Source organism: Harpia harpyja, chromosome 6, assembly GCF_026419915.1.
Source record: "Harpia harpyja isolate bHarHar1 chromosome 6, bHarHar1 primary haplotype, whole genome shotgun sequence".
Lineage (NCBI taxonomy): Eukaryota > Metazoa > Chordata > Aves > Accipitriformes > Accipitridae > Harpia > Harpia harpyja.
The window spans coordinates 64,569,372-64,595,209 of NC_068945.1; the positions used below are offsets into that span (position 1 = coordinate 64,569,372).

General features: G+C 39.7%; 1 protein-coding gene across 1 annotated transcript in view; it reads right to left on the bottom strand.

The window, feature by feature from the left end:
- Nucleotides 1-23,272, bottom strand: part of CELF2 (CUGBP Elav-like family member 2) — a 379,009-nt gene extending 355,737 nt beyond the window's left edge. Inside the window, exon 1 of the mRNA XM_052790987.1 lies at nucleotides 23,019-23,272. Within this exon, the coding sequence (XP_052646947.1) occupies nucleotides 23,019-23,071 (53 nt within the window). The 5' untranslated portion in view covers nucleotides 23,072-23,272. The remainder of the gene's footprint in view (nucleotides 1-23,018) is intronic.
- Nucleotides 23,273-25,838: the final 2,566 nt, after the last annotated feature.

Consider the following 25,838-nt stretch of genomic DNA (forward strand, 5'->3'; position numbering starts at 1 on the left):
TTAACAAAAAATCTGTGGGCCTAGCATACTCAAGTTGTAACAGCCAAAAATTTAAAACAACAATAAGTCATTTACTATCTTCTCCCCCTGAGCTTGGCAAAAGACCTTTTTACTGTGCCACCCAAATGACTGGAAATGTAAAACTAAATTAAAGCAACTATTCTTCCTTCCTCCCTCTGGATAAATATGTTTACAAAAAACTAGCTTTTAAAGATTACTAGTCCTCACTTAGTAATAGTCCTACGGATGGGATTTAATCTGTAGATAGATTTTGCTATCATTAAAAAAACAAAACAAAACCCAAATCAAATCCACAGTCTTTCAGTGCACAGGCAAAAATCACACTTCCGTACCACTGATCTTGTTATTATATAGAATAATATTATATATGATTTTCTCTATATAAACATATTATATGTTATTATATAGAATCATTGCTCAATGATCAAAACACAAGTTTTGGAACTAGAAAGCTCACCCGACCAAAGAAGTGTATTTGGCACAGTAGCTCCATGTTATTCACCCTTGTGGGTGAAGGGAGTCTGGGACTGAGCTATAAAACTTCCCATGTTAAAGAAATAATAGCAAGTAGGAATATGTTTGGGATGCCAACATCTGCAGGCCTAAAATGGGAACCAGATCTGACTATGTTGAATGCTGCATAAAGCACATTGACGGAGAGCCTCCATCCTTTGCAATTTCAATGGAAAAGGAGCAAAAACCTGGAAGGGAAACAGCCAAAATAAAAGGTGAAGACAGTTAGTACGTGACACATACCAGGCAGTAGTTAAACCATGACTAGATGGAGTAAAGGCAGCTGGGATTTTAAATCATCTGTATTTATTAGATCATATATTGCTAAGATTACTGTCTCATGGGAAGAAGAGGTGAGAGACATTAATAACACCAGTGATGATTAAAAAAAAATCCAGCTTGACATTCAGAGCCCAGGCTGAACATGCAGAGCTGGCAGTTAAAATAGGAACCTGGTGTTCCCTTAACATACTCAAATTCTTGCAATAGCACACTAAGAAGTTTGAGTCATACTACTTCATAGCTTCAAAAGCCTCAAGTAACTGTATTTTCCAGACACTAATACTGTACCATCACAGAAATTTTAGTGCATGTGCAAACTACAAGGTGTTCCTGCAGAGCAGCTCATCATAAAACACTGAAGCAAGATATTTAATTTGACCAGCCTTTAAGAGGCGATTCCTTCACATCCTGAAGCACAAATAGTCTAATTAAGCCTGTAGTTTGGGAGTTCCCTCTATTAATCAGAAATGGATCCCCTCTATGAATCCAAAATGCAAATTTGAAAGCTAAACTATGTTTCCTATGGGTTCCCCTCCTACCACAATGAAAAATTGTACACAGAAAGAAAATCCACGATTTTGCTAATTTTCTGGTACTATTTTCCTTTCTGTACTGCAGTTATTAACTAGCGCCAACCCCAGGCATTTGACTTAAGAACAGACTGAATTTAAGCCTATCCTGCTTGAAAAAAACCCAAACCTTCTGAGCCTGTTTTCAGAACATTAACAAAATAGATGAAGAGATCAAATAAAAAGGGCTTTTCACCTGAGATGTACTTAACAGGGTGATTTTATATAGAAAGGAAATTAGTCTTACTTGCAAGGATTTAATCCAAGCATACATGCACAATATATAGCAGGAAACTGCAATCTTCAGATATCTGATACACCTACAGAAATTCCCCCCAACCCAAAGGCCTGGCTGGGATAACATGCGCATGTACTGCAATGTACCAACATGTCCAAAGAGCTCAGAATATTTACTTTAAATTATTCATAATTAGCTATGAAGTTCATCTTTAAAAGATGGCACCAAAAAGCCACAAAAATAACAACACAGCTTGGTATTACTTTAATTTTGATTTAACAATGTGCAGCTTGGCACAAAACCTCATTCTGATTTCACTCCAGTAGTGCAGAACTTGTCATCAGATCCCTTTCTAATCTTACTTCAATAAAATATGCTTGACATCAAGATCCATATACATTGCTTTCAATACTGCCTATAAACACGTCTCTCTGCTTTGCTTTAAATGGAACCTCAGGGTACAAAGCAATACAACACAAAAATAATTGTGCCATTTTATGGTTGTGAAAGCTGTGCAAGTTTAAAAGCACAGCTCAACAAATTGGAATGATAAAAACATCTTTATTACATACAACTTTAAGATATATATGTATTTTTAAATTCATGTCCTCATGATGAAAGAGCTAATGAAGAGATGAAAGGAAAACAGAGGTTATTTTCAGAGAATTAAAATGCTCAGCACGGCCCAGAGACAGCAATAATATAAAAATGTACGTCTAGGGACTTAGTAAATTCACCTAAACAGGCTGGCATCTGCATGAATGGAAACACAATTGCTTTTAATATCAAGCCGTCAGCCTGTTGTGTTTCATAACGACAAAGGAAATTCAAACAAAACAAGAGAGTTGCTTTGTAATTGCAGGGGAAGCACAGGCAAATGCTGCCTCCATTTTATTCAGTGCAAAATTGCTGGAGTTTGCCTCGCACAGGAGTCTTTTCCATTCTAAAGAAGTTCAAATATTAATAAAAAAATTAATTGATAGTAAAAACACTAAAAAAACCCCACAACCTAAGATGGACCTTTGAACTAATTGCCAGTAAGAAGCATTTGTTCTACACACTGTCCATGGTCGGAAGCTTAGAGTTGCTAATCCTTTTTGCCCAAGCACCTTTTTTTCAATCATTATGTTACTAGAGGTAAAACCAAAGCCCACGGCCCTGGAGGAGAGGGTTTAGCTGGAAAGCAACAGCTAGAAGAGGAAGGATAACTTTGTGTTTATTGCAGCAGGTTTTTCTCCACAAGACTTCGATTACCATTTTCATTTTTGAGAGAGGATTTCCACGTCACCTTGGGCAAGGCACCTAATTATACCCATTTATATCATGGTAACAACTATGCCCTTTCTCTTTTGCCGCCTCCAGCCATACTCTCTCACAGAAGAGTGCATGTTAGAGCATGCACATATGCTGCCAAGCACAACAAATCCTGTTGTCCACCTCCAACACCCAACGTCGTCTTTTCGGTCAGTAACTCACATCTGCGTGTGCACGCAGGCCAGTGAAGACAACTGCTGATATATGTGCTAGATAAACTTCTTCCTGTGCTTTTGTTGTCTTATTCTGTTTTGTTGTTTGGGGGTCCATCCTCCCCCCCAGTTTGGTGAAATGAGGAAAGCAAAATAAAAAAACCCAACCAAACAAAAAAAGGCAAACCCCAACCAAACAAAAAAAGGTAAAACCAAAACCAACAAACCATTCTTGTGAAAATTTCAGCCACGGTGTCCAGTCACTAGCCTCAGCTCTGGACTCCACCTATTAGTTAGATGATGGCAGTCCTCCCTATGTGTCCTATGGCCATCTCCTGGCCCAGCACCACGGAGTGCTGTGGGATCCTGGACTTGTCTCAATGCCCTGCTGATACCCACCACACTCCCTTCAAGTGGGATGTTTTGCCTCATTCACTTGCCCCAGTGTATGAGCATCTTACATGTATATTCGATTCCACTATAAAAGATAACTAAGAAACTTCTTTGAAAAAAAGAATCAGAAACTCAAAAAATCATGTTTGATGCAAGATGACGTTCTGTCCCTCCCTGCCTTGGGCTAGACTTTTCTTAGACATAACCAGACTCCAGACTCTATCATCTTTCCTTTTCACAGCCCACTCAAGTCCAACAGATATAATTATGTGCAAATTGTCTGTGATTTTTAAGACGGGCAAGTCTCTGACTATGCAATCATCCTTTGAAACACAACTGAGCTGCATTTGCATCCAGCATCCCCCAGAGCTCTCATGAGTCAGTGGAACAACCCACCCTGCATCCTCACAGATCCTGCCCCATTTATCAATAATTTGTAGCCAGTTACACAGAAGATCCCAGTTTCCCTTATCCCACTTGGGACGAAACTGTTCAAGAAACATTGATCAAATGTAGACGTGATAAAAGAAGTGACTCTGCCTCTTTTACCACAATCCTCTGTACTGTTTAAATTGAAATAACTCAGATTTTCCATCTTACTTTTTTTCTTCCAAGAGAAAGCAGCAAGAGAATCATTGTTTTGGCCTCAAGGCATTCATCAAGCCTTCTCATTTCTTTCTTGAGTTCAGCAGAGTAGCCACTTTATCTGGTGTGTGATTGGATAGATTTTTTTTTCCCCAGGAAGATACTTCATTTTAGTGTATATGGAAGGTATATTGCACATAGAAACCAGGGGAATAGAGTAGCAAGGCACTAAATCTATCTGCTAAGGAACATTTATTCAAAGACAACCACAAGGCTCAATCTAATTGACAATTTCTGCTCAGGGCCCATGATTAAAATACGAAGGCTGCTGCAGGTAAGAACAGGAAAGAACTAGCACTGCCATTGGCAAGAGTTTGCACAATAGCTGTCATGACCAGCAGTTATCACCAATTTGCTTTTAGCACCTAGTATTAATCAAGATGTGATGAAAAGAAGCTTTAACTCAACAGCAGGGTGGAGCCCAGGGGAAGAAGGGGTTAGGGAGAGCACGAAAAAGGGGGGGGGTTGTTACAAGTATCCTCTGGAATGTATGTTGGATATCCCAAATATGCACGTGCAAATTGTTGGGTTTTACAACACATTTTAGGCACATTAACCCATAAATTCTCTGTTACTGTTTTGTATAACCTCATCAATTCAGTGAGAGTCTTCATAAAGATTTTCTTCCCCTCGTGTCATCTCTGTACAAAGGAGAAACAGTATGCAGAAGAGTTAAGAGTCTATTTCTGTTTCTGAAGAGTCGTCCATCAAATAACCCGGACAGATGATAACTATACTATGCATTTGGTGTTACTCGCCGAGTGAAGCATTTTGTGAACCCAGCAGTGGAGACAGCAACTAATACTGCACTAGAGACATGCTTGTGGTTACAGAGTAGCTTCACTTGACCTAATGTAAAAGGTCTTTGTTGTTAGACAGACGTATTTATGTATTTTAAAATCTAACCTAGTCTTAGTAGGCTCAGAGCCAATGTTGGTCTGCTTTTAATGACAGCATTGGTTTGGGAGCTAGGTGTTCAATCACCACTGGAATTTAACTACAGATGATCCAACCTCTTTCAACTCCAAGTATAAGTATCTGAAGCTATAACAATTTGTGCCTGTCCTTTTTATAAGATAGTTTGAGAGCTCCTTGTGTATGACTGGAGACCAAATGGTTCTGCTCAGTGCGTAAGCTGTCTTTACAAGATTGATCTCTTTCCTCTGCTTGGGCTAATACAGCTACCGTATGTCCAAGCTACCTTAAAGGATGAGATTTAGGGGTCTGACACCTAGATTCTGCTCAGATTTATGGTTTAACATTAATTAATTTCAATTAATATTTGGAGAAGAAGAGGGACTAAGGATGGTGAGATGGGGGCAGGCAAAGAGAGACTTCCCTTCTAACTTTCCAAACCATCCATGATGAAGCCTATAAGGAGAACATGCTGAAGGAGAGGGACCTATGCTAGGAGGAGTTTCAAAGCCGTGAGAAAATCAAGCGGAAAATGGTTTATTAGCTTTATGTAGGAGGATATTCAAGTAATAACTACACATGTCATCCTTTATTCCAGCTTCAAGATACAGACCAGGGTTTTACACCCAGTTTGCCATGTCTTCCCTGTGCAAAGTTAAGCCACTTAAAATAGTTTATCATTTCCTTCACTTTTAATAAGGGCTCACTTTTTAGGAAGTACAGACATCCTATTTATTCAAATTTTTCCTTAAAATGGGTTAGCTACAAAATATATACACAAAGAATTTGTATCAAAAGACTCTTAATCAAAGCATGGGAAGTTTATCTCTGTACTCACTAACAGATGCGACTATCTTCATTCATACATATTTCTGAGAGGAAACCAATTATGTCACTGACTTACTCCCTTCTCTGAGGACCCTTTTCCCACACCTAACAACCCTTAATAGATTATTTGAGGAAAAAGAAAGGGGGGTAGTTTGTACCCAAGAGTAGCAAAGAAAGCTAGAAGGTGATTAGAGTGAGGTTTGAGAGTTCAAAGCAAAATATGTTATTTAATATGATATAAAATCATTTATATTCAAAGACCTAATTAGGAATGTGTGTAATGAATGCTACCCACTTTTCACAGAGTACCGTTTAATTAAAAATGTTTCAAGCTTATTTGTGCTTTTTGGAAATGGACTGGCATTGAAATGGCAACCACAATCTCCTCTGGAAAATACGTATGATTACACTGCTGCTTACAGTCCTGCAACCTACTATAAATACCGTTTATGGAATTAAGATAATTCTACATCATCTTTGAGCCTGTATGTCATGTGCATGCATATGTATGCATGACATGTTTAAATCTAGGAGCCAGAATTTGGTTTGTGCTTTGAAAAGTTCTACATATACCACCTAAAGAGTGCCCTTATAAATGCAGGCTTGAATATCTGTTAATGTTTCAGCAGATCATTCATGGCAGTGCAAGGAGTTGTTTAGGAGCCAAGGACATTCAGTTTCACCTTACTTGATCACCTCACATACTACATTCATAATGTATCAACATCCCTGATCTGGGAAGGTCAGGTAAGATGTTGTGTTGGTCCATGCTGTGCCACTGCTTGCAGTTATCCATCTTGGACATCACTGGCCAAGGACTCCAGGCATCCCCCAATATTCATTTCTACCTATCTTCCTCATCTCCAGGACTTGCTTCACTTCCCAGATCTTTCCTCTGGTTGTGATCTTCATCTTCTTTCTAAGCCTTCTTCTCCTCCTCCTCTCTAAGACCACTTCTTTCTAGGAACACATCTTTTCAGCCTACTCTTCTTTCTGGGCCCCCAAACTTCGCATTTACCAATCAAAATAGTCTATGTGCAGAAGAACAACAAGTGATCAGCCTGCTAATTGATGCATCAGTGTCATCTCTCTTCATTAATTGGAAGACTTAGCACATGCCACTTTTGTTTAGTCCAGGTGTTCACAAAATTTACAAGTTTCTTACCAGTTGCAGAGAGGAAGCAGCAGGCTTTTATGCTTGACAGTTCAAAAGTTCAAATGTGGACGTTCACCCCCCCATCCCAATTATCTGCCTCATGTTAGTAATCATTATTTTTGTGTTTGGTTTTTTTGGCCTGCAACTGTCGTCAAACATGTATTAACTCATCTCCTGCAAGTGCTTCACTGCACAGTCACATGGTGAAGCAGAAGAACGGTAAAAATCTATTTTCTATATGAACACAACACTAGTTTACTGATTAGATGTATGTTGATAAGATTGTAGTTCTCTGCTATTTCTATTAAGAGATGTAAGGCAGGCACTAATCTACTGATTTATGAGTATCAGCACTATGCATTAACTCTCCATCTCCTAGAGAACTTGTTGAGTTGCTGCTACATTTCATAAGAATCCCCACAAGGCAGCAAGTATAACTCATAAGCTAGATACATCCCTCTCCCCCCAAAATACCAAACACATTTAATCATGCCCACAAATATTAGCTTTAGCCTTATGTAAGCCTCAAATGAGCACACAAATCTTACTATCACTATTTGAAGTCTGAACCACTGGCAGGATTCCCAAGTAAGCCACTGTGATTTTGGAGAACACCAAGAAATTCAAGCAAAGAGTAAAACTCAGCCTGCCCCAAACAAGCAAACACGTTCCTTTGCCAAACAAAAGTTCACAGCAGAGTTAAACACAGTATTAGAAACAATTGAGATTCACAGAGAAGAAATGGCAGGAGAGGTTCAGAATCTAATGAAAGCCAAACTAGGGGTCTGTTTCTGTTTTGATATGACAGTCTGAAACTCAATCATCGACATTCTTTGAGGTCAAGAACAGTTAAGGTGGCTAGTACCTCGAAGCAGATGCTTTAACAAGAACTGGCTTAAAACCTTCCCAATCAATGTCTTAATTTTAGACTGTGCAGATCAGAAAAAAAACCCAGTGCTCAGGCTAATCTGAGGATGCAGGCAAAAGGCCAAACTCTCTTAGGAGCTCAAATTCCAAAAAATGAGAGCACAAAGGATTTTTGAAGCACTAGCCATCACTTTTCCTGTCTCAGTGAGGGCCAGTGAGCAAGAGGATCATTTGAAAACTTGGCTACAGACCTCTCATTTTCATTTTGTTTCTTTTAAACAAATAGTTCAGCCTAACAATCTCCAGGACAAACACAGCTAAACAAAAAAGATCCCCACCCAGCACTCACTGATTATTAAGCCTTTGGTTTGGCATAGAGTCTTCTTTGACAAATAAAAACATAAATACATTGTCTTCATACATAATCTGGGGACATGCAGCTAAGATTGATTAGTACTGGTATGAAGTCTTAAAAATAACAGGTCTTTAAAACAGCAAGCCATAAGCATGAGAATATAAAAGAACTAGAGTTAAACTATTTGAAATGACTTAAAATCTTTCCCTGCAGCACACTGTCAGAAACCTTCACAAGCTGACGTCTTCTGTGGATGTTGGGCAGGAGTTTTACATAGTTTCTATAGTATGCATGTAAAAGGACCATGAAAATTTGGCCTAGAAACAGGACTGATGCTTCCATTTTGAGTCAAGAAACCTATCACAAGTAGTCCAGACGGCGGGGGAAATATCGCAGCTGAAAGAGAAATGAACATTTGGTCGGAAGCTCATGCGGAATTTAGAAGAGTAATTTCTGTTACCAGGTCAGAAATCTTTCTGCAGTTCCTGTTTCGAAAATTCATGGACTGACAACCACAAAAGAAATGTAGGTCTCCAAGCAAATCCTAAAGTTGAGCAATAATCTTAGAGTAGAGGTAAAGAAAACCCCACTGTATGATATTACATATATAAAGAAAAAATACTAGCAAATTTGTGCATTTTTACCTTCTGACTGAACAAAAGGTTATTTACCTTAAAAGTCTTTGTGTACATGTGAGCATCTGTGCCTTTTCCCTGTGTGTTTATGGACTAGAAATCCCCATTCGCATAATGATTTTTGCCAGAGCCAAGGAAATTTGTAACTATGAAAACTGGCAGCACTGGATTAATTGTCTTTAGTCCTAAAGATTTCCCAACACCAGGGTGAAGGGCAACACTGTATTATATATACAAATATCAAACTCATAATGAAGGACCTTAGGTTATTACTCCTGTTTCCCCACTTGCTATTGACAACACAGCACAGAAAATTAAAGTTCATGGTTTATATTGTTGCTCTCTCAAACAAAAAACTCAGGAATTGAAGACTTGAGGGGGAAAGAAAAATTAAAAAAAAAAAAAAAAGGCAAAACCGAAATTTTTCCCAACCTTACCACCCATCTTTGTGTAAAGGTTTGATTCTGAAGGCAAGAGTAGGGAAAGAGGAAATGTTCAAAATCAGCTATTTACAAAGAAAGAACATAAAGCTGCAAAGTAGCGGGAATTTATTGAGGTAATTACATTAAGGATCATTCCTGCAATTTCATTCAGTTCGCCACAAACTTAAGAACCACTCAAAGGTTCAAGTCAAGTTTTGATGCTCACGTAACCAAACCCCTCAAATTTGACATTTACAGATCTAAGTTGACTATTGCTGATTTCAAAATAAAGTGAACATCATAGCCCCTTCCTGCCCTCTTTAGGAAGCAGATGTCTTAAGTATAGTCACATACAAATGTTAGCTTAATTCCTCCCACCTTTTTGAACTTCTTGCCCAGTTTCTGAGATGCTTGGCAAGGAGGCGGTAATCTCAAAAATACTAAATTGTCTTAAGCCTCCTGAAATTAGGCAGTCACGTAAAGACAGAGAGCCTCTCAGGTACACTGCTTCAGACAAGGACAATTTTAATCCTCACCAACAAAAAAACCCCCAAACAACCCCCCCCCCCGCTCCCCCCGCTCCCCCCAACCTCCACAAATCCAAACAAAAACCCAAGCCAAAATAAAACCCACCCCAAAACAAATGAAATAATAATAATAAAGAGAAAAAAAGAAAAGGAGGCCCCCCCCCCCCCAAAGCCCCTAACAACACTGAAACCACAAGAAATATCAAAAAACCCAAAGCAGGACCCCCCTCCCCTGCATCTGATTCAGCACAAGAGGATCTAACTAAGACACACACGCAAACGCCAAACAAAGAAAAGAGATTTCAAGGGTTCCAGCTCTTCCAGAATAAACTTTTTATCCCTAATATGGAAAGATAATGCAGAGGAAAAATATCTTGCATTCCCAAATGAATAAAGTTTTTCTAAAAAAAAGAAAAAAAAAAAATCTTGGTTGAACATACAGGACCCTCCACACAAAAGTAGAATTAAATGAAAATCAAAACTAGTCCAAATTATATCAAGGCTTGCTTACACGCAAGGCAGTTCTCCATCTATATATTTTCAGGTGCGCTATCCAACTTCAGAAAGCTTGAATTACAACATACGAAAGATCTTATGATCTTGAAATCTTCAGAACCCTGTCTTTTCTGGTCAGTCTAATCTAATCCTTTACCTCAGGGATATGTCTGAATTTATCTTTGATCACCATTGCATCAAGCTCCCAGGAATTAAATGAGAATCTTGTTACATTAAAACAAAGTTGTTTATAATCAACCATGCACAAGCTGTTGGTATGGCTAGCTGCCACACAAATCAAGGTTAAAACAGGCCAGGCTTACAGCTGAAATATAACTAATATGACATTATTCTTTCAGACATTTGGTTAGGCTGACAAATTTGTAACTCTGTAATTTACACAATGTCCCCATGACATGTGGCAGTACAGCTATTGTGTACGGAGATTTTTGTCATGAGAAGGAGGGGGAGGAAGTCTACATTTTTCTAATGCAAATCTTTCCCATAACAATTTCGGAATGCATGCTGGTTTGCTAAAGTATACAATTTACCTATCTGAGAGTACACGAAGTTCAAATGGTGATGGATAATTATTTTAATGCAATGCAAAATTACCCTGTGGAACTCATCGGTCCAGAAAGTGGTTAAGATACTGTATATAATGCTGTTGAATAAAAGTATATTCTTTTGTAACAGAAGGCTTGAAAGATTTATTCTTTCTTTTGCCTCATGCATTGCATCAATAAGGTAAAAGCTGTTAGAATTCAGTATTAGGAAAGAAAACTCAATTAGTAGGATTTAAAAACACTCTTGTATAACACAGGAATTGTCTCATGGGATCAGACCGGAGTTTGTTTTATATGACCTTCCATCTCTAAGAGGTACAAAAAGCCTACACGGATAGGGATATGTTGCCAAATAAGGAAAGATTCTTCTCAACCTCAGACAGTAGTTGGCCAAAGCATCAGGACTTATATTCTTCCCCATCCATTTTAATCCTACCTAATTGTAGATGTTCTCATCATCCATAAAAATAATTTTTTTCCAATTCTAAGCATTTGGCCTCCATGGTATCTACTGGCACAGTATCCTGCGAGCTAATTGTCTTGCGGGTTATTGGTTTCAAATCTCCCACTAGATTTTTTTTTCCCTTTTGTGTTACGACAAAATTCAAACAACAAAAGCCTAAATCACCATTTCTGAGAAGTGCTTGTTATTCTATACAACTCTTTGCCTCTGTAATTAAACACTCCTCGTAAGGAAGTCCTTCTAGGTCTGAAATTATTAGCCAACTATTGCTGGAGCCCCTCAGTTAAGGCTCATTTTTTATCATCTTCCTGAAGGAATTCAAAATTGGCTGCTACTGCTGAGAAGATACAAAGATACCATATATAGGTAACTGCTCTGTTCCAGATCATCACATCTTAAGAAACCATCATACATACTGATTATAGAGCTTCCTCCCTGCAAAGCTGATTTTATTCAGTAGTGCCACAGTAAGCTTCCAGCTGCTGAAGAAAGAAAAAATGCCCAACCCTTTGCTGCTGAACTAGTTCTGCTTTCCCATCCCACTTTCACCATGTAGATTTGTGCAAACTTCCTGTGTGGTCTGACTGCTGTTGTGTATTATAAGAACAAATCGGGGTGGGGAGGGGGGGAATAAATGCAGAACTCATTCTTTCCTCCAAATTGTCATGTTTTGTGATGTTGCAACCTGGAGCCCACCATTGTTTCATGTCCAAATCACAAGCTCACTGTACACATGGCTCATTTTCATCAACAGAGCTTGTCTTCCCCCTGTTGTTATAGACTGTATTTTCATAATATCTGCTTAAATTTAATCCACAATCTGAATTGCCGATACACGATGTACAAACAACCCTGTAATATCTTGCAGAGAGTTTAATGGGAAAACAAGGCAACGATTAGTACAGTCAGATTAATACAGGTACACGATACATTCAAGCTAGGTTTCTGTACATTGCAGGACATTTTGTCTTAAGGTGTTTTATTTTTCTTAAACAGTGACTATGATGTTTTTTCTGGAAATTAACTGAAGCCTTTTCCTAGGACTTTTCTGCTATGAAGCCTGCGCAGTGAACATCTGTAACTGTAGCAAAAATAATTCTGGCAAAGGTAACTTCTTATCTGCATGTAAACAGGATAAAGTTATGCCTCCTGGAATTGGACCTGCAGCTTCATCCATGCTCATTCTTCTTGTTGCTTTTACTCGACCACACCAATGTGAACAACATGCATTTTCTTTGCAGCAGATCAAAGTCTTTGTGCTATTTTGTCACTGCAAGAATAAATACCTGTTTTTGTTGTTGGACACTCTGCTGTGCATGGTTGTACGGTATCTACAGTTAAGATAGAGAAGAAAGGATGTGAAGTGCAATAACTGCATCCCAGACTGATACCAACAGAAAAAATTTAGATCCTAGCTTACTAAAGAAAGTATTGCTAGAGGGGTTTACTTTTAAATTAGGGGACCTCTTAGTAAAAGAGTAACTTGCTTTTTCTCTGGGGTGTGGAGGTGGAGAACTGAGACTGCTTTTAAATTCTTCTTATGAGAAGGATAAGAGTCAAGATGTAAGAGAAGACCTCGAAGTCCACATAAAATAGCCATCTAGCCAGCTTTGAGGCATCATGTAACAAGACTCTGCAGTTGCACTTGTAAGACCTGTGTGCATGATGTAAGCTCTCATTAACTACAGATTTTAATGAATTTCATGGCAAACAGAGCAACTTACTGCCCACAGATGTAGCTACAACTCTCAGCAAACAATGGGGAGATCTGAACTCAGCCTAAGAGCAGTCTCAGAGCTATATATGGGAACCATGTTGCTCTGGGTTAAAAATACAAACTGCTTTTGCAGCAGTAAAAAAAGATAAAAAAAATCCCTTTGCAAAAATAAGGAAACTTTCAGCTTAAACAGGTAGCAAAAAAAAAAGTTACTCTACAATACAGCAAGTTTAGTTTCTCCTATCACCACTTTCCAATGATTTAAAGTTGGTATGCAACTTATATAGTTAGTTTACACAGCTTGTCTGCAACCTAGGATGTCATAGGTTTAGGTTTGTTAATAGATTATGCTAAATTTATTAGTCTACTTGAATGCTGACTAAAGAGCAAAGAGCTAGGTCATCTGTCGCTTTTAAATACAGGAAAAAATAACTAGAAAATTAAAACTTAATGTAACCTTATTCCCAAGAGCTTTTTAGAGTCCAGACTTCAGGCAGTGTAAAACTGGGCATCAACAGGCTGGAATTAATTAATATAGTAAGTGCTCTGACCAAGACATTTTTTCGCCTATTAGATCCAGAAACTTTATGTATCAAAAGAAAGATGTCAAGTCTTCTGCAAAACACATGGGGCCCAACTCCCAGTTACTCTCAGTCAGTAGATCTTGCTCAATGGAGCTTTGTCAGTTTGTGTCAGCTGGAAATCTAACCCCAAAAGTCACATTAAAGACCCTGCCAATTAATTCCTGTTGGAGTCAATGAAAGTTTACATCACTGTTTAAATACTTTTCTCCCCATCACCCCATTTGAAACCTTTAATACCCAACTCCCCCTTCCAAGCCCGTAATTCTTCCCAGGCTACATAAATCCTCTATTTTGGCATGTCCAGCCAAAACTTGACCCCAGTCAATGACATTTTGCAATTCCTGGCAAGGTCAGTTTTTCCCACAAGGGGGAAGTCCAAGGGCTACAGGGACACCCACCAGCCTCAGCAGTGCCAGCTACTGGTGGGATTGAAACTCTTCCCTAAGACCACACCAGGGCAGAAAGGAGGTCCAGCTGAAGTGCCAAGTTAGCAAATATGCCCAGCAGCTCTACCGACAGGGCACGTAAAAATTAAGGCTGAAATACATAACACAGATCATAGACCCAGTACTTCTTGAAGGAAGCTGCATGGAGAGCCATGCAAACGTCCCAGGGACTAGAAACCACCTCTGATTAATATGCAGTAACCCCTTGCTTGCTTAAAGCAAAGATTAATTACAGCCTAAGAGTCTGAGAAGTGAAATTCATCCTACAAATGCTTGAAGGTGAATTTAGTGACTATTTGCAGAATTAGATAGTCTCAGCTTGAAATCTGCCAGTGCCTCCTGGTTCAGGATGAGCGTAACAGGAAGAGCAGTGCTGGGGTGACACATGTAGATTAATTCACTTCTATATTTATAACCTATTCTTTGTGCAGAAAGATCATTAAGTCCACATATTTTTCAGAACTGGAATGTCCACCGCTTCAAAGGCTCACTTGAAGTCCTTTCTATAACACATCACTGTTTTCTTTGGGACCTGGAAACCAAGAACCCTATTTAAAACTAAGAGTCTTAAAACTAAAGAAAAAACTAACCTCTCCCCCTTTTTACTTTAAAGCTTTCCATAGTATCTTATAAATTCTTCGATGGAATATGCTTAATCAAATCACTCAAAAGTCATAACCAACATTTCCAACCCCAACAAAGTTCTGGCTCCACTGATCTACTAATTTAATATATAAATGTAATCTGCAGTTCAAGTATGTTAAGTTGAGAATCAATCTTCCACTGCTGAAGACTTGCAAAGTTACCTGAACAAGTAAATTAATTTTTTAAGAAATACAAAATATCTATATAAAGCATTTCTTGAAGATAACTGGCTACAGACAATTTAACTTGACATCTGAAAAAGAAAAGAAAGAAATCTAGCACAACTGACATGACAAATTTTTCCAATAATCTGAAATCCACATGTTCAACAAAAGAGAGAGACAGTACAATTATTGTGATAATCGCTGGAGCCTCCCAATATTTGTACCTTTAGAAAATCTTCAGTTTTAAAACTCATTTGGAAAAAACAAATGAACAACAACAAAAAGTCAGTATCTGCAGATCAACAGGAGCTCAGTAACAAAGTGGTCCACTAATACCAGCTTGGGACCAACTCAAGAACAAGTATCCTAAAATGAATGATCGGAATGAACTCTGTACACAGGAGATGTGTGGAATTTCCCAGATAAGGAATAAAAAACTGAGGAACCTCTTCCACTTGTGAAGAAACATGAGGAAACACACACAATCAATGAAAAAGCACCCAAGAAAGTTATACAGAAATGCAATTGCTATGTGTTTTTTGTTTTTTTTTTTTTTTTTTAAGGAAAATTGGAGTATAATCAGTAGAAGCATGTTCAGCTGCTCATATAAAAGAGATTGGATAAATATAAGGTTTAGGTTATGCTAAGAATTTTTTTTAGTGCCACAGAGCATTTTTCAGGAGTATTAGAGCTCCTGAAGTCTGAACAGGTTCCTTGGGAGACGGTGATACCCACCAGACAACACCCATAGGGAACAGTTAGAGCGTTTTCCTTACAGATAAGAAATTAAGCTCCTACTGAGGTCAAGCAAAGGAAAATCTTCTGGATCTTGATGTAAAGGCCCAGCAAGAGAGACTGCAAATCTCCCTGGTTTCACCGTCCTTTGCTCCGTCCTTGGTACGGCACCTTGAGACTAGCAGGAGTGCAAGAGATCTTCAATGAATCTCTCTTGAACAAAACAAAGCCTGTTACATAGGCAATGCTATAATAATGACTGCTGGAATAATAACTACTAGAACTTCATTATTCTAATGACCCCCCTCCATGGGGACAACAGGGTACGGTACCAATGCTGGGAAAATGTCATGTGGCACAGGTATCGCTGAATGAAGGTGACAAAACACAGGTGAGTAAAGTTGTGTGTCAACTGGGGAGGGGGTTAGAAAAATGAAGGAGAGCAAGAAATGAGCCTATGAAAAGAATTATTCACATGTGCAGCTATCAGACATGAAAAGAACAGCTATGCAGAGAAGGAACTGCATACCAAAGGAGAGACTGAGCTTGGAGGGGGGGTTAATAAAGCAGAACAGTAACTGAGCTTACAAAGTTTTATAAAGAGTGACTGAACAGAAGCATCACACACATACAAAAAAAACCCCAAAGGGGAAAAATAAGGAACCCAAACCACTAAGCTAAGTAATTTGCCATTAGGCAAAGCTCAGCCAGATCATTCAGCTTTGGGTTCCAGGCTTCAGCCAGCTTCAGCCTAACAACTTCTTGCAAAAAAGCTGGTGTGTGTGAGGAATTTTAGTGGCTTGTCTGTGGAGCTGCCTTGCAAAGGCAGAAATACTGAAGAAAGGGTTTTAGTAAATGAGCAAGGAATTACTTGTTCTCAAAAGAGTTAAATTCTAGTTTCAGTTAAGTAAATTATTTTTATGAGGGCAGGCAGTGAAAAGCCCAGCCCAAGGCTGAGCCCTCACTGCTGTGAGCTCTATACAGAGCCGGACATCTCTATAGCCATGAAAAGTTTACAGCCAAAGTAGATAAGACAGGTATAAACAACTCCATTTTACCGGTGAGAACTGCGGCACACAGAGATTAAGTAACTCATCCAAACTGACACAGAAAGCCTGGGAAAAGCTTGAAATTATAATCTTATCTCTCAAGGCACAATGTAACACTGCCACTGCCCAGCTACCTTTCCTTTCTACAGGCATTTCCTCCTTATTTCAGTTCCACTGAGCACAGAACTAGACAAAGCTTAAAATTTGCAATGGGTTAGTTATGAAAGAGCTGCAGAGAGCTGCAGAAGTACACTAGGACTCCCATTGATTTAAGAGATGAAGACGATGAAATGGTAGATGAAAGTCAATATCATTAAGTAATGCATGTAGGAAAGAATGATCCTGTTTTTACCTGCATCCTGCAACACGTGCATCCATGTAACTGGATGTCACTAATCAGCAGTCATGAATGAAATTTTGGCGTATAATAGATGCAAAACCAACACAACCTCTCCTTCCCCTCAAAAGAAAGGAACCTAAACTCAATGTCTCAAGGCCTTAGCAGGGAAACCACTCCAAACAGCTACCACATATCCCAAAACATGGATGCAAGACAAATTTACACATAAAAGAGCCCTTCCAGTGCATTGCTTTATTAGCATAGATGTAACCAGTGTGTCAAACCACAGAATTTCTTTGCTGCAAGTTGTTGTGAGCCCAAAGTTAAAACTGCAATACCAGCCAGAGAAATTCACGGAGGAAGCATTCATCAAGAAAAAGACATCACTGCTGGCATGGGAAGCTCCTGAACTGCAAATCACTGGTGGCTGGGAGAGTGTTACTACACACTTACCATAATAGATTCTTGCTTGACATCTGTGTTGCTGGTGCAGAAATTTTATATTACATTTTAGGGGTTAGGGCAATTTAAACAATTAGGCAAAGGAACATAGCAGCAATGGTAAGTAAATCTCTTTGTGAGAGAGCATTCATTTGAATTGGATGGTTAAATCCCCCATAAAGCACCTGGAAGATTTAACAACTCATGTCCAAATGAACAAGATGTAATAAGCTTGTATACAGGCTTGATATGAAAAGTGGATTGTTTTTAGTAAAACAGTGGAGAATAACCTCTTATTGAAAAGAGTGATATTGAATTTTAATCAGTCGAAAATAAAGATGCAAGAATAAATCTGCACAGGCTTAGAGAAGGACTAGATGACTTTCTCAGCCATCAACAATGGATGCAGGAGTGTGTTACATCCTAATCTGCTATTTTCTGTTATCTTTACTTTTTCAATCACCCCATATATTCTGCCTTTTTAAGAAAAAAAGCCAAACAAAAATCCCTGCCAGTATTGTCCTCTACAAAGTGCAGAGGAAGCACAGATACAAAAGATGAAAAAGTGATTAAAAACTCATACTTCAATATAGCTAGCCCTAATTTTTCATCCCAGTATTACTCACTTGAGTGATTGCAGAGTTACATGTTCAAACTGAAAGCAGAGGAATCCAGACTATGTCTTGCTGCTCATATTTTATATATCAGAGTTTAGTAACAACCATCACCCCCCTGGTGATATTCATCTGTGTCACTACTCAGGAGTTATGTGACCCTCACTAATATCCCTTTCAGTGCCATCTGACACAATCTGTATTTTTGGAGGGGTTAACTGGAAAACCATTTCTGAAATGTGTTTTTAGTTATTACAAGATACACACACCCTCTTTTTGTGCATATTTATTTTTTTTTAAAGCGAGCATATTGTGGCAGTTATGGGGGAATTTGTATTCTCCACTGACATCTGAAATTCCATTATCTGTATTTCATGGTGGTGAGGGAGTCAAGCATTATGTCCCTGGGTCAAACTTTCAGGGCTTGTTTTCTTTTGGTTTTGAGTAGTGGTTGGAGACAATATTGTTCAGGTCCTCAGAGTAAAGTGCATGTGAAATAATTTCTTTTACCCCCTTTTCTGAACAGTAGTTCTGTGTCGGGGGTCCATGCACTTAACTGGTCTGTTCAGATACTGAATACAATACCGGATGCCTTATCTTAAGCTTTGCTAAAATGGAAAGGCAAAAGCCCAAACAGGAACGAGCCTTAGTTTATTGTTCTGTGCTAACAACTGAATTTGAGCTGTTGTGTGTACTTTCCTCCCCCCTTTCCCAATTTGAACACCTTGAAGCTATTTAACCCATCTTAATTCACAGGCAATCACAGGAGCGGCATGTGTGGATAGGACTATTTGCCCAAAATAGCTCGCAATACAAACACCAACAAGGCCGAAATTGCTCCTCCTGGACTGACTTGCCAAGCATGAAAAACACTTTTCCTGAAAAGCCAAACCATTTACAGGCTGTTTGGGTGGTGTGTGTGTGGTGGAAAAAGGCATTTTGGAGAGAACATTTGAATTGGTACATCTGCCGGACACAACTTATTCCAAACAAGATGTTCCCCACTCCACTAGCCAAGTTGTATGGACCAGTTCTAGGACTTGTGAAATTCAGGTCATCTGTATGCAGAGCAGTACGGCAAGATTCGCTGCTTCACAGACTGTAAGTTGACCGCTCATCTGAGTGAAAACTACTCTTTGCTTGGATTTCACCTTGAGGTTGCGAAGTCAAGTTAAAAACAACTTTTTTTTTCCCTAGCAATAAGCCATTGAAAGGTCACATACTTCTTCAGACAGGAATGCAAAGGAGTACAAGGTCTTCCCTGTATAGGTAACTCATGTGATTTATAGTGCTGCATTTAGCCTTGTTGGAGCCAAATTAAGGGAAAAAAGCAACAAAGGAGACGTGGCCTTGAGGTTGGTTTATTTTCCTCCTTTTTGTGCCTTTCCCTGCCTGGTTACTCCTCTGCTTTTGCTGTTGTAGGGACCCAGAGCACAGGATCTGTCTTCAGAAACAGCAACCAAAGCTGTCCCTGTCAGGTATGGGGAAAAAACCCACATCCCAGGAGTAGAGGGGAAGTTTTGAACAGGGATTAGAAACGTCTCTGGAGTCACAGCAGCTGATCTTGGTCTCTCTTATGCATTAGGGCGGCTAGATCCCAACTCCTGTATCATTTTAGAGACAGGTAAATGGGATTTCTGTGTCTGGGTGAGCACACATCATTTGCTGGTAAGGCTCTGAAGGATTTTAAAAAGGCCTGAAGTTTTGCCAATCTGTCCTGGCTCCAAGGAGTACAACAGACATGACACTTATTCTAGTCACACTATGAAAAGCAAGAAGGCATCTATAAGGGAAGATCAGGCAGCAGTGTGTTAATGTCAAAGCATAGATCTTATGCTGGGAGCTTATCTGAAAAGAGACAACAGGAGGAAAAAAAAAATAAACCCATGAGCTCTCGCAGATTACTTTCCAATAACTTTAATATTCAGTTCACTATTGAGAAATCCAATGAAAGAAAATATTTTCTGAAGTGGGTTTTGTTCTGTACATTAAACTGTGTTTAGGGCCTGTGACTTTCTCCCCCCTTGCTGTAATGTGGAGCCAGTGGGTGCTGAGACTCGCCAGAAAGTACTGCAACTCTCGGCGGCCTACCCCAGACAGACAACGAAAGAGGGAGGCCTGATGTAATATTATATGTACACATCATATTGCCATTTATTTATTTTAATACCTCTGCTAGCTCTCCCAGCCCTGCTGGGTGAAGTCTGGCAAAATCCCCTGCCATCCTCCAACACCATCTCTCCTACCTGTTAGGCTCCACCACCAGCCACAGCCTTGTCTGTTGTTATGTTGTACATTTTCCTTTATTATTACCATTATTCAGAGGGCAGAGGATGTGCTTCTAGGTGATTTGGAGAGCAGGGCAGAGGAGCCAGAGCTCAGCTGAGATGGGGGTAACCAGCACCAAGGCAGCCCACAGCTGCTCTGAGCCCCTGGGAATTAGTAAGCCCCAATGCAGTTATTCCCTCTGCCTCCACAAGATCTGCATCCTTCAGTCTTTTCCCAGCTAAGCAGGTCTCAAACTGTGAGCGAGTCGCAGAATAAAGTACAGGGGGTGTACAAGGAAAACAAAATTGAGAGTTTGCCACCATAGGACACTACTCTTGAGCTGATTGTAGCATTTGCTACAGCATTTCATTTGGGTCTTAAAGAATTGCTTTGTGCCACCTAAGAGAAACCCACAGAAACACTCCTCTATTTCTTAGAAATAATAGCTACAGGCTCCCTTGATACATGGAGGGGAGACACTAAAAACGGTAAGCTCAGAGGCATTGAACAGGCTGGAAATTGGCCTGCAGAAGAGGAACTAAAATTCATAAGAAAAGGTAGAAGTGGCATTACAATTTAATAAGTCGCAAGCCGTATGAGCTGCATGTTGACTTCTAGCTCTTTTTTTTTTTTTTTTTTTTACTATCAGTGATCGTTTTACTTGTATTACATACTGCCTTTTCCCACCTCTTAACCCTCTGCATCCTGCAGTTGATCTGCACAATGGCACGTCTGTACAGAGCTGCTGCTGTAATCACACACAGTAACTACACAAAAAAATGTCCAGTAAAATTGACTTAATCGCATCTTTGACCTACTCCATGTCCATACAGCCGTAATCTCCAGATTCACACACAAAGTTGGGAAACTTCAGTCATGCTGTAGGGAAAAAGTGCCAGGGAGATATTTCTTCTACAGTCACGTAAACATGTCCCTTTTCTCAGAAAACAGAATTCTTCAAGAGGACAACAGAGTCTCCTCCTTAAATCTTCTCAACTTTCAAGTCCTCTGGGTCATCCCTCAACTCAGCAAAACGCAGGTATCACCTGACTTGACTAGCAGAGGAATCAGAAGTAGTCTCACAGAGCTAGACAAACTTTTAAAATAATTCCTAGGATAGCTTTTCTGGAGCACACACGTCGTAAGACAACACATATGGAGCTCTGCAAAAACACTTTCCTGGCATTCACTGGCGATGACTCACAGAAGTCACCCCGGCTCTGGTCCATAGCCTGACCACCCGCCCCGGATGCCAATCACAGCCCTGCACTCCACCATCCCGCACAACGCTACGTGTGAGCTAACACCCACACTGAACTTTTGGAAGTCAAATAGAAACTCATCATTCTGTGCTGACAGTCCTAAATGACTTTAAAAAAAACCCCCAAACAACTAAACTTGCAATAAGACTGCTAGGCCAAGTCTAATATCACAGACAAGGATAAAGGGTCTTAGTCCACATTCTTACACACAGGCCCAGAAGATGGTCAGAGAAATGTAAACTTATGAAAAAAGAAAGTTCAATGCTCTGCAAATATGAGGAAAAAAAAAGTTAAACATGTAAGTAGACTTCATAGTTCGACTTTTGAAGGGTTGGTTTTCCTCTTTCAGCTCAGGACACCTTAAATTTTTAAAACATTGTAGCAAGATGCTCAAGTATACTTTAACTTCTTCTTCTTATTATTATTATTAATTATTATTATTATCATTATTATTGTAATAATAATAATAAAATTCACATACCCCCTCAAAATCCCTGTAACTTACTCCTTTAAAAAAAAAAACAAAACAAACTGTATTAGGTGCAGCTTCATGTTTTGCTTAAGAGCTGAGGGAAATAAACTTTACATTTAACTAATTGTATAATTTCACCATCTACATTCCCAGATGGTTCCGATGTTTTAGTGAAGTTTCTGCAAACCATCTGCAAACTTTTTACAGGTCCGGATTCTCAACAGGCACAACTAGGCACTTACAGCAGCATTAAACATGGGCATTTAACACTGCGGAGTTCTAATATCTGCAGCAGGCATTAACAGTGATTTTTTTTTTTCCCTTATGCTTCTTTTAGCAGTTCGAGTTACCATTTTTCACTCTTCAAAGAAAAAAATAGCAGTGCTGAAGGTAAAAATCAGTAGCAACTTTTCAGTATCAAACACATGCCTTAGAGGGACAACAAACTGTGGAAGTTTCAACAACAAAACGAAACAAGCACGTTTGTCCCCCTTCCTTCCCCCAAGACTATTTTCCTCTTCTTGATCAACTTCCACGCTGTTTTTTTTCCTCCTCTGAAGTTTCCCACCCATTCCCCTGCAGAGCACTGCGAGGAAAACAGAGAGTTAATCCTGCAGTTTCAACTGGTGTGAGCCTTTACTATTAACTTGAATTTATGGCGCAATCTCTCCTTAAAAAAAAAAAGAAAGAATAAAAAAAGAATTCCTTACTGCACTGTAACACCAAGAAGTATATTTTAAAAATCTCCCTCGGGTCTCTCTAAACATCTGCTTAAAGGTTTGCTGTATCTTAAAAGGGCTCTAATTACCAGAAACTCCTCTCTTACTTAAGCCCAGGGCTCACATTTCGATTATAACTCAAGCTCCAGTTAATTTAGGGCTAAACCAAAAATGCCTGTACCAAACAGAAGAAAACATAGGCCTACCTTAAAACTTTCCAGCTTTTCAGAGGATCCAAGTCAGAGATTATAGACACCATTTTAGTAATAATAACAATAAAATATATATTAAAAAAAACCCCAAAACACAACCCACGGCAGGATAGCCTAACCACAAAAGCAGAAAGCACTCTACTCAGTGTGGGAATGACAACAAACCCAGCACAGCTCTTCCTCCTTCTCAAGCTGATAAGCACTTGTCCCAGCTTCTCTCCACCCCCAAAATCAATCTTGTGCTATATTGCTTCACAGTCCCAGTTTCATTTCTTCACCACTACCTTTTCAAGCCCTTGTAATCTGCTCCAACTGATCAAATTTGACCTTTTTGTAGCCCACTTTATTCCAAGCACAGCCCTCAGTTAAATCTCTCTTTATTAACACCGTCCTTCTTGGCTTTCTTTTGGAACAAACACAGCTCAAGCTTGAAGCCTCCAGTCTTTGCCAGCAATCATTTACAGATTACTGCAAGCTGCAGTCTTCTCCTTTTGGGTTTTTTCTTCTGCCTCTGAGGTTTGCTTTTATATTATTTTCTGAAGGTTGCTGGGGGTCTCCTTTTCCCGATTCTGTGCAGGTTGGACTCGACACTTTTCAAGGAGGGACTTTCTAATGTAACTCCTTTCCCACCCTTCCCTCCTCCCCTTACCCCTCATCCTCATATAGACAGATACACACAATAAAAACGGTTCACAACCTTTTGAATACAGAATCATCTTTCTCCCTCCCCCTTTATTTTTTTAAATCTATTAGACTTGATAGACTTGTAAGCTGAAGCTGCGACTGAAAGCAGGACTGCAATTATGGTGGAATAATAAAAAGCCTAATAATGCAAAGACAGTTGTAACCCTTTCGATGTTTGAAAGGGGAAAAGGTGTCTATATAATTCCATTAAATCCATTTCTTCTTTTTGTTGCTGCTTAAAAAATAAATAGTAAAGCATCCTCCAGATCACTACGGTGATCTGAAAAGTTGTGTAGCTGCTGTTAGTGTGTGTTTATTTAGGAAAATCTAGATGACTGGCTTCTTTTATGTTACTGTAGCACTTTTTGACATTGATTTCCCTGCATTTAAATATTTCTCTTTTGCATTTTTTTCCCTCTAAACGTTTCCCATTCATCCTGTGAATGACTGTAACCTCTCCTTGAGCTCCACCAATTCATTGGGATTTCTGGAAATTCCCAAATTAAACTTCTAGGGGGGAAAAAGCAAAACTGTAGCTTATGAGTTGTTCAGTCAGAACCAAACTACCCCAAACGACAGATACTTCCACTTTTTGCTATTTATACCACAGGCATATGCTCCTAGTTTCAGTCTGCCACCAGTTCTCAAAAAAAAAAAAAAAAAAAAAAGAAAAAGATCAGCCCTTGTATGTTAAAAAGAAGCAGTAATGTGATGGTCACATAGAGATCTGGTAGTGTGTGGCATCACACACTCATGGAAACATAATTAAGGGTATAATAAGGCCTAATAAACTTTTGAGGCTGCTTTAAGTCTCCCACCACCCCCTCCTTCGGTGAGATAAAACTCGAGCTATGTCTGAACTGTTTTCAGGGCTCCCTTGTACGCTGTAGGCTGGTTTTGGGCAGCCTGAACCTCCCCTTACTGGTGTCCCTCTCGCACAAAAGCCAGCACAGTCTTGCCCTTGCCAGAAGGCAACACTGAGGCTTCCCACAGTCCCAAAAAGATTTTGTGACTATTTTGTCTGCCAGAGAGCAGCCAGGAGACAGTGGTCAGATAGAAACAACCAGTTTTAAACTACCTAGGTACAAAACACCTTCTTTGTTCAAAGGCCAGCACATCATTGACCCCTTACGTAGGAGAACTGTACTTTGAGTCCTCTCCTGCCTCTTTTTCCACGCCTCAGCCTGGGGAAGCTCAGCCTGTGGGGCCACATCAGTTGATCAGTTTAGCAAGTCAGACCCCAAGTTCAGACTTCTGGATTTTATATCCTGCCCAGAGCAACAGCTCCAACAGCTTTGCTTTATCTCCGAGGGGCGTGACAAGGAGGAACACATCAGAGACTGCTGGTGGTGAGATTGCAGGTGCAGATCTGGGGGAGGAGGGTGGAGGACAGCTGGGGGGGGTTACAGGTGCTCCACCTCCCTCTTAAGGCCAGTGTGGCACAGGGTGGTTCTCACCCCGTACACACATATTTCTGAGCCTTTCTTCAGAGATAAGGGTTGTATCCACCTCTGGAAACTTTGGGGCCATATATTTATTTACCTACAGGAGATGGGTTAGCTGCTTGCCATGGAAAATGAAATTCAATTGCCACTTGTCATGTTTCTTTGTGGAGCTGAGGAAACCTGCATTTTTAGCGTGGGAAGCAATTAAGAGGTTGGCCAGCGTCTCTTCCTTTCTTCCCAAAAGTTTGTAAACCACCATTACACAGGTTAATCCATCACTTGAAGCTGAGGAGGACGTTAAGTGGTTACAGTACACTGCTTTTCTCTTTCCTCTCTTACTGTCACATTTGCTTCTTTTAGAGCTATATTCATGTATTTGCCCATGTAAACTTCTCACCGAATGTTTCATATTGATGACCAGGCTCAAGTTAAGAAAGGCTTCAAGTTTAGCCTGCAAACAAAAAAAATTCAAAATACACTGTCCCATCACGGCCCCTCTGCAAGCCCAGTTTGAGTCCTTGTCACATCCTATCTGTCCACTGTTGCAGGTCAAGGTGAGAAAGAGACTATGATGTTCTGCCCTCATACCCCGCTTAGGGACCTAACTGGTTTCAATTTCTGTACAGTTCAGGTGAGAGCTACAAGGCTAAGAGACCTTTACATTAAGGTTGGGTGTTCCTATATC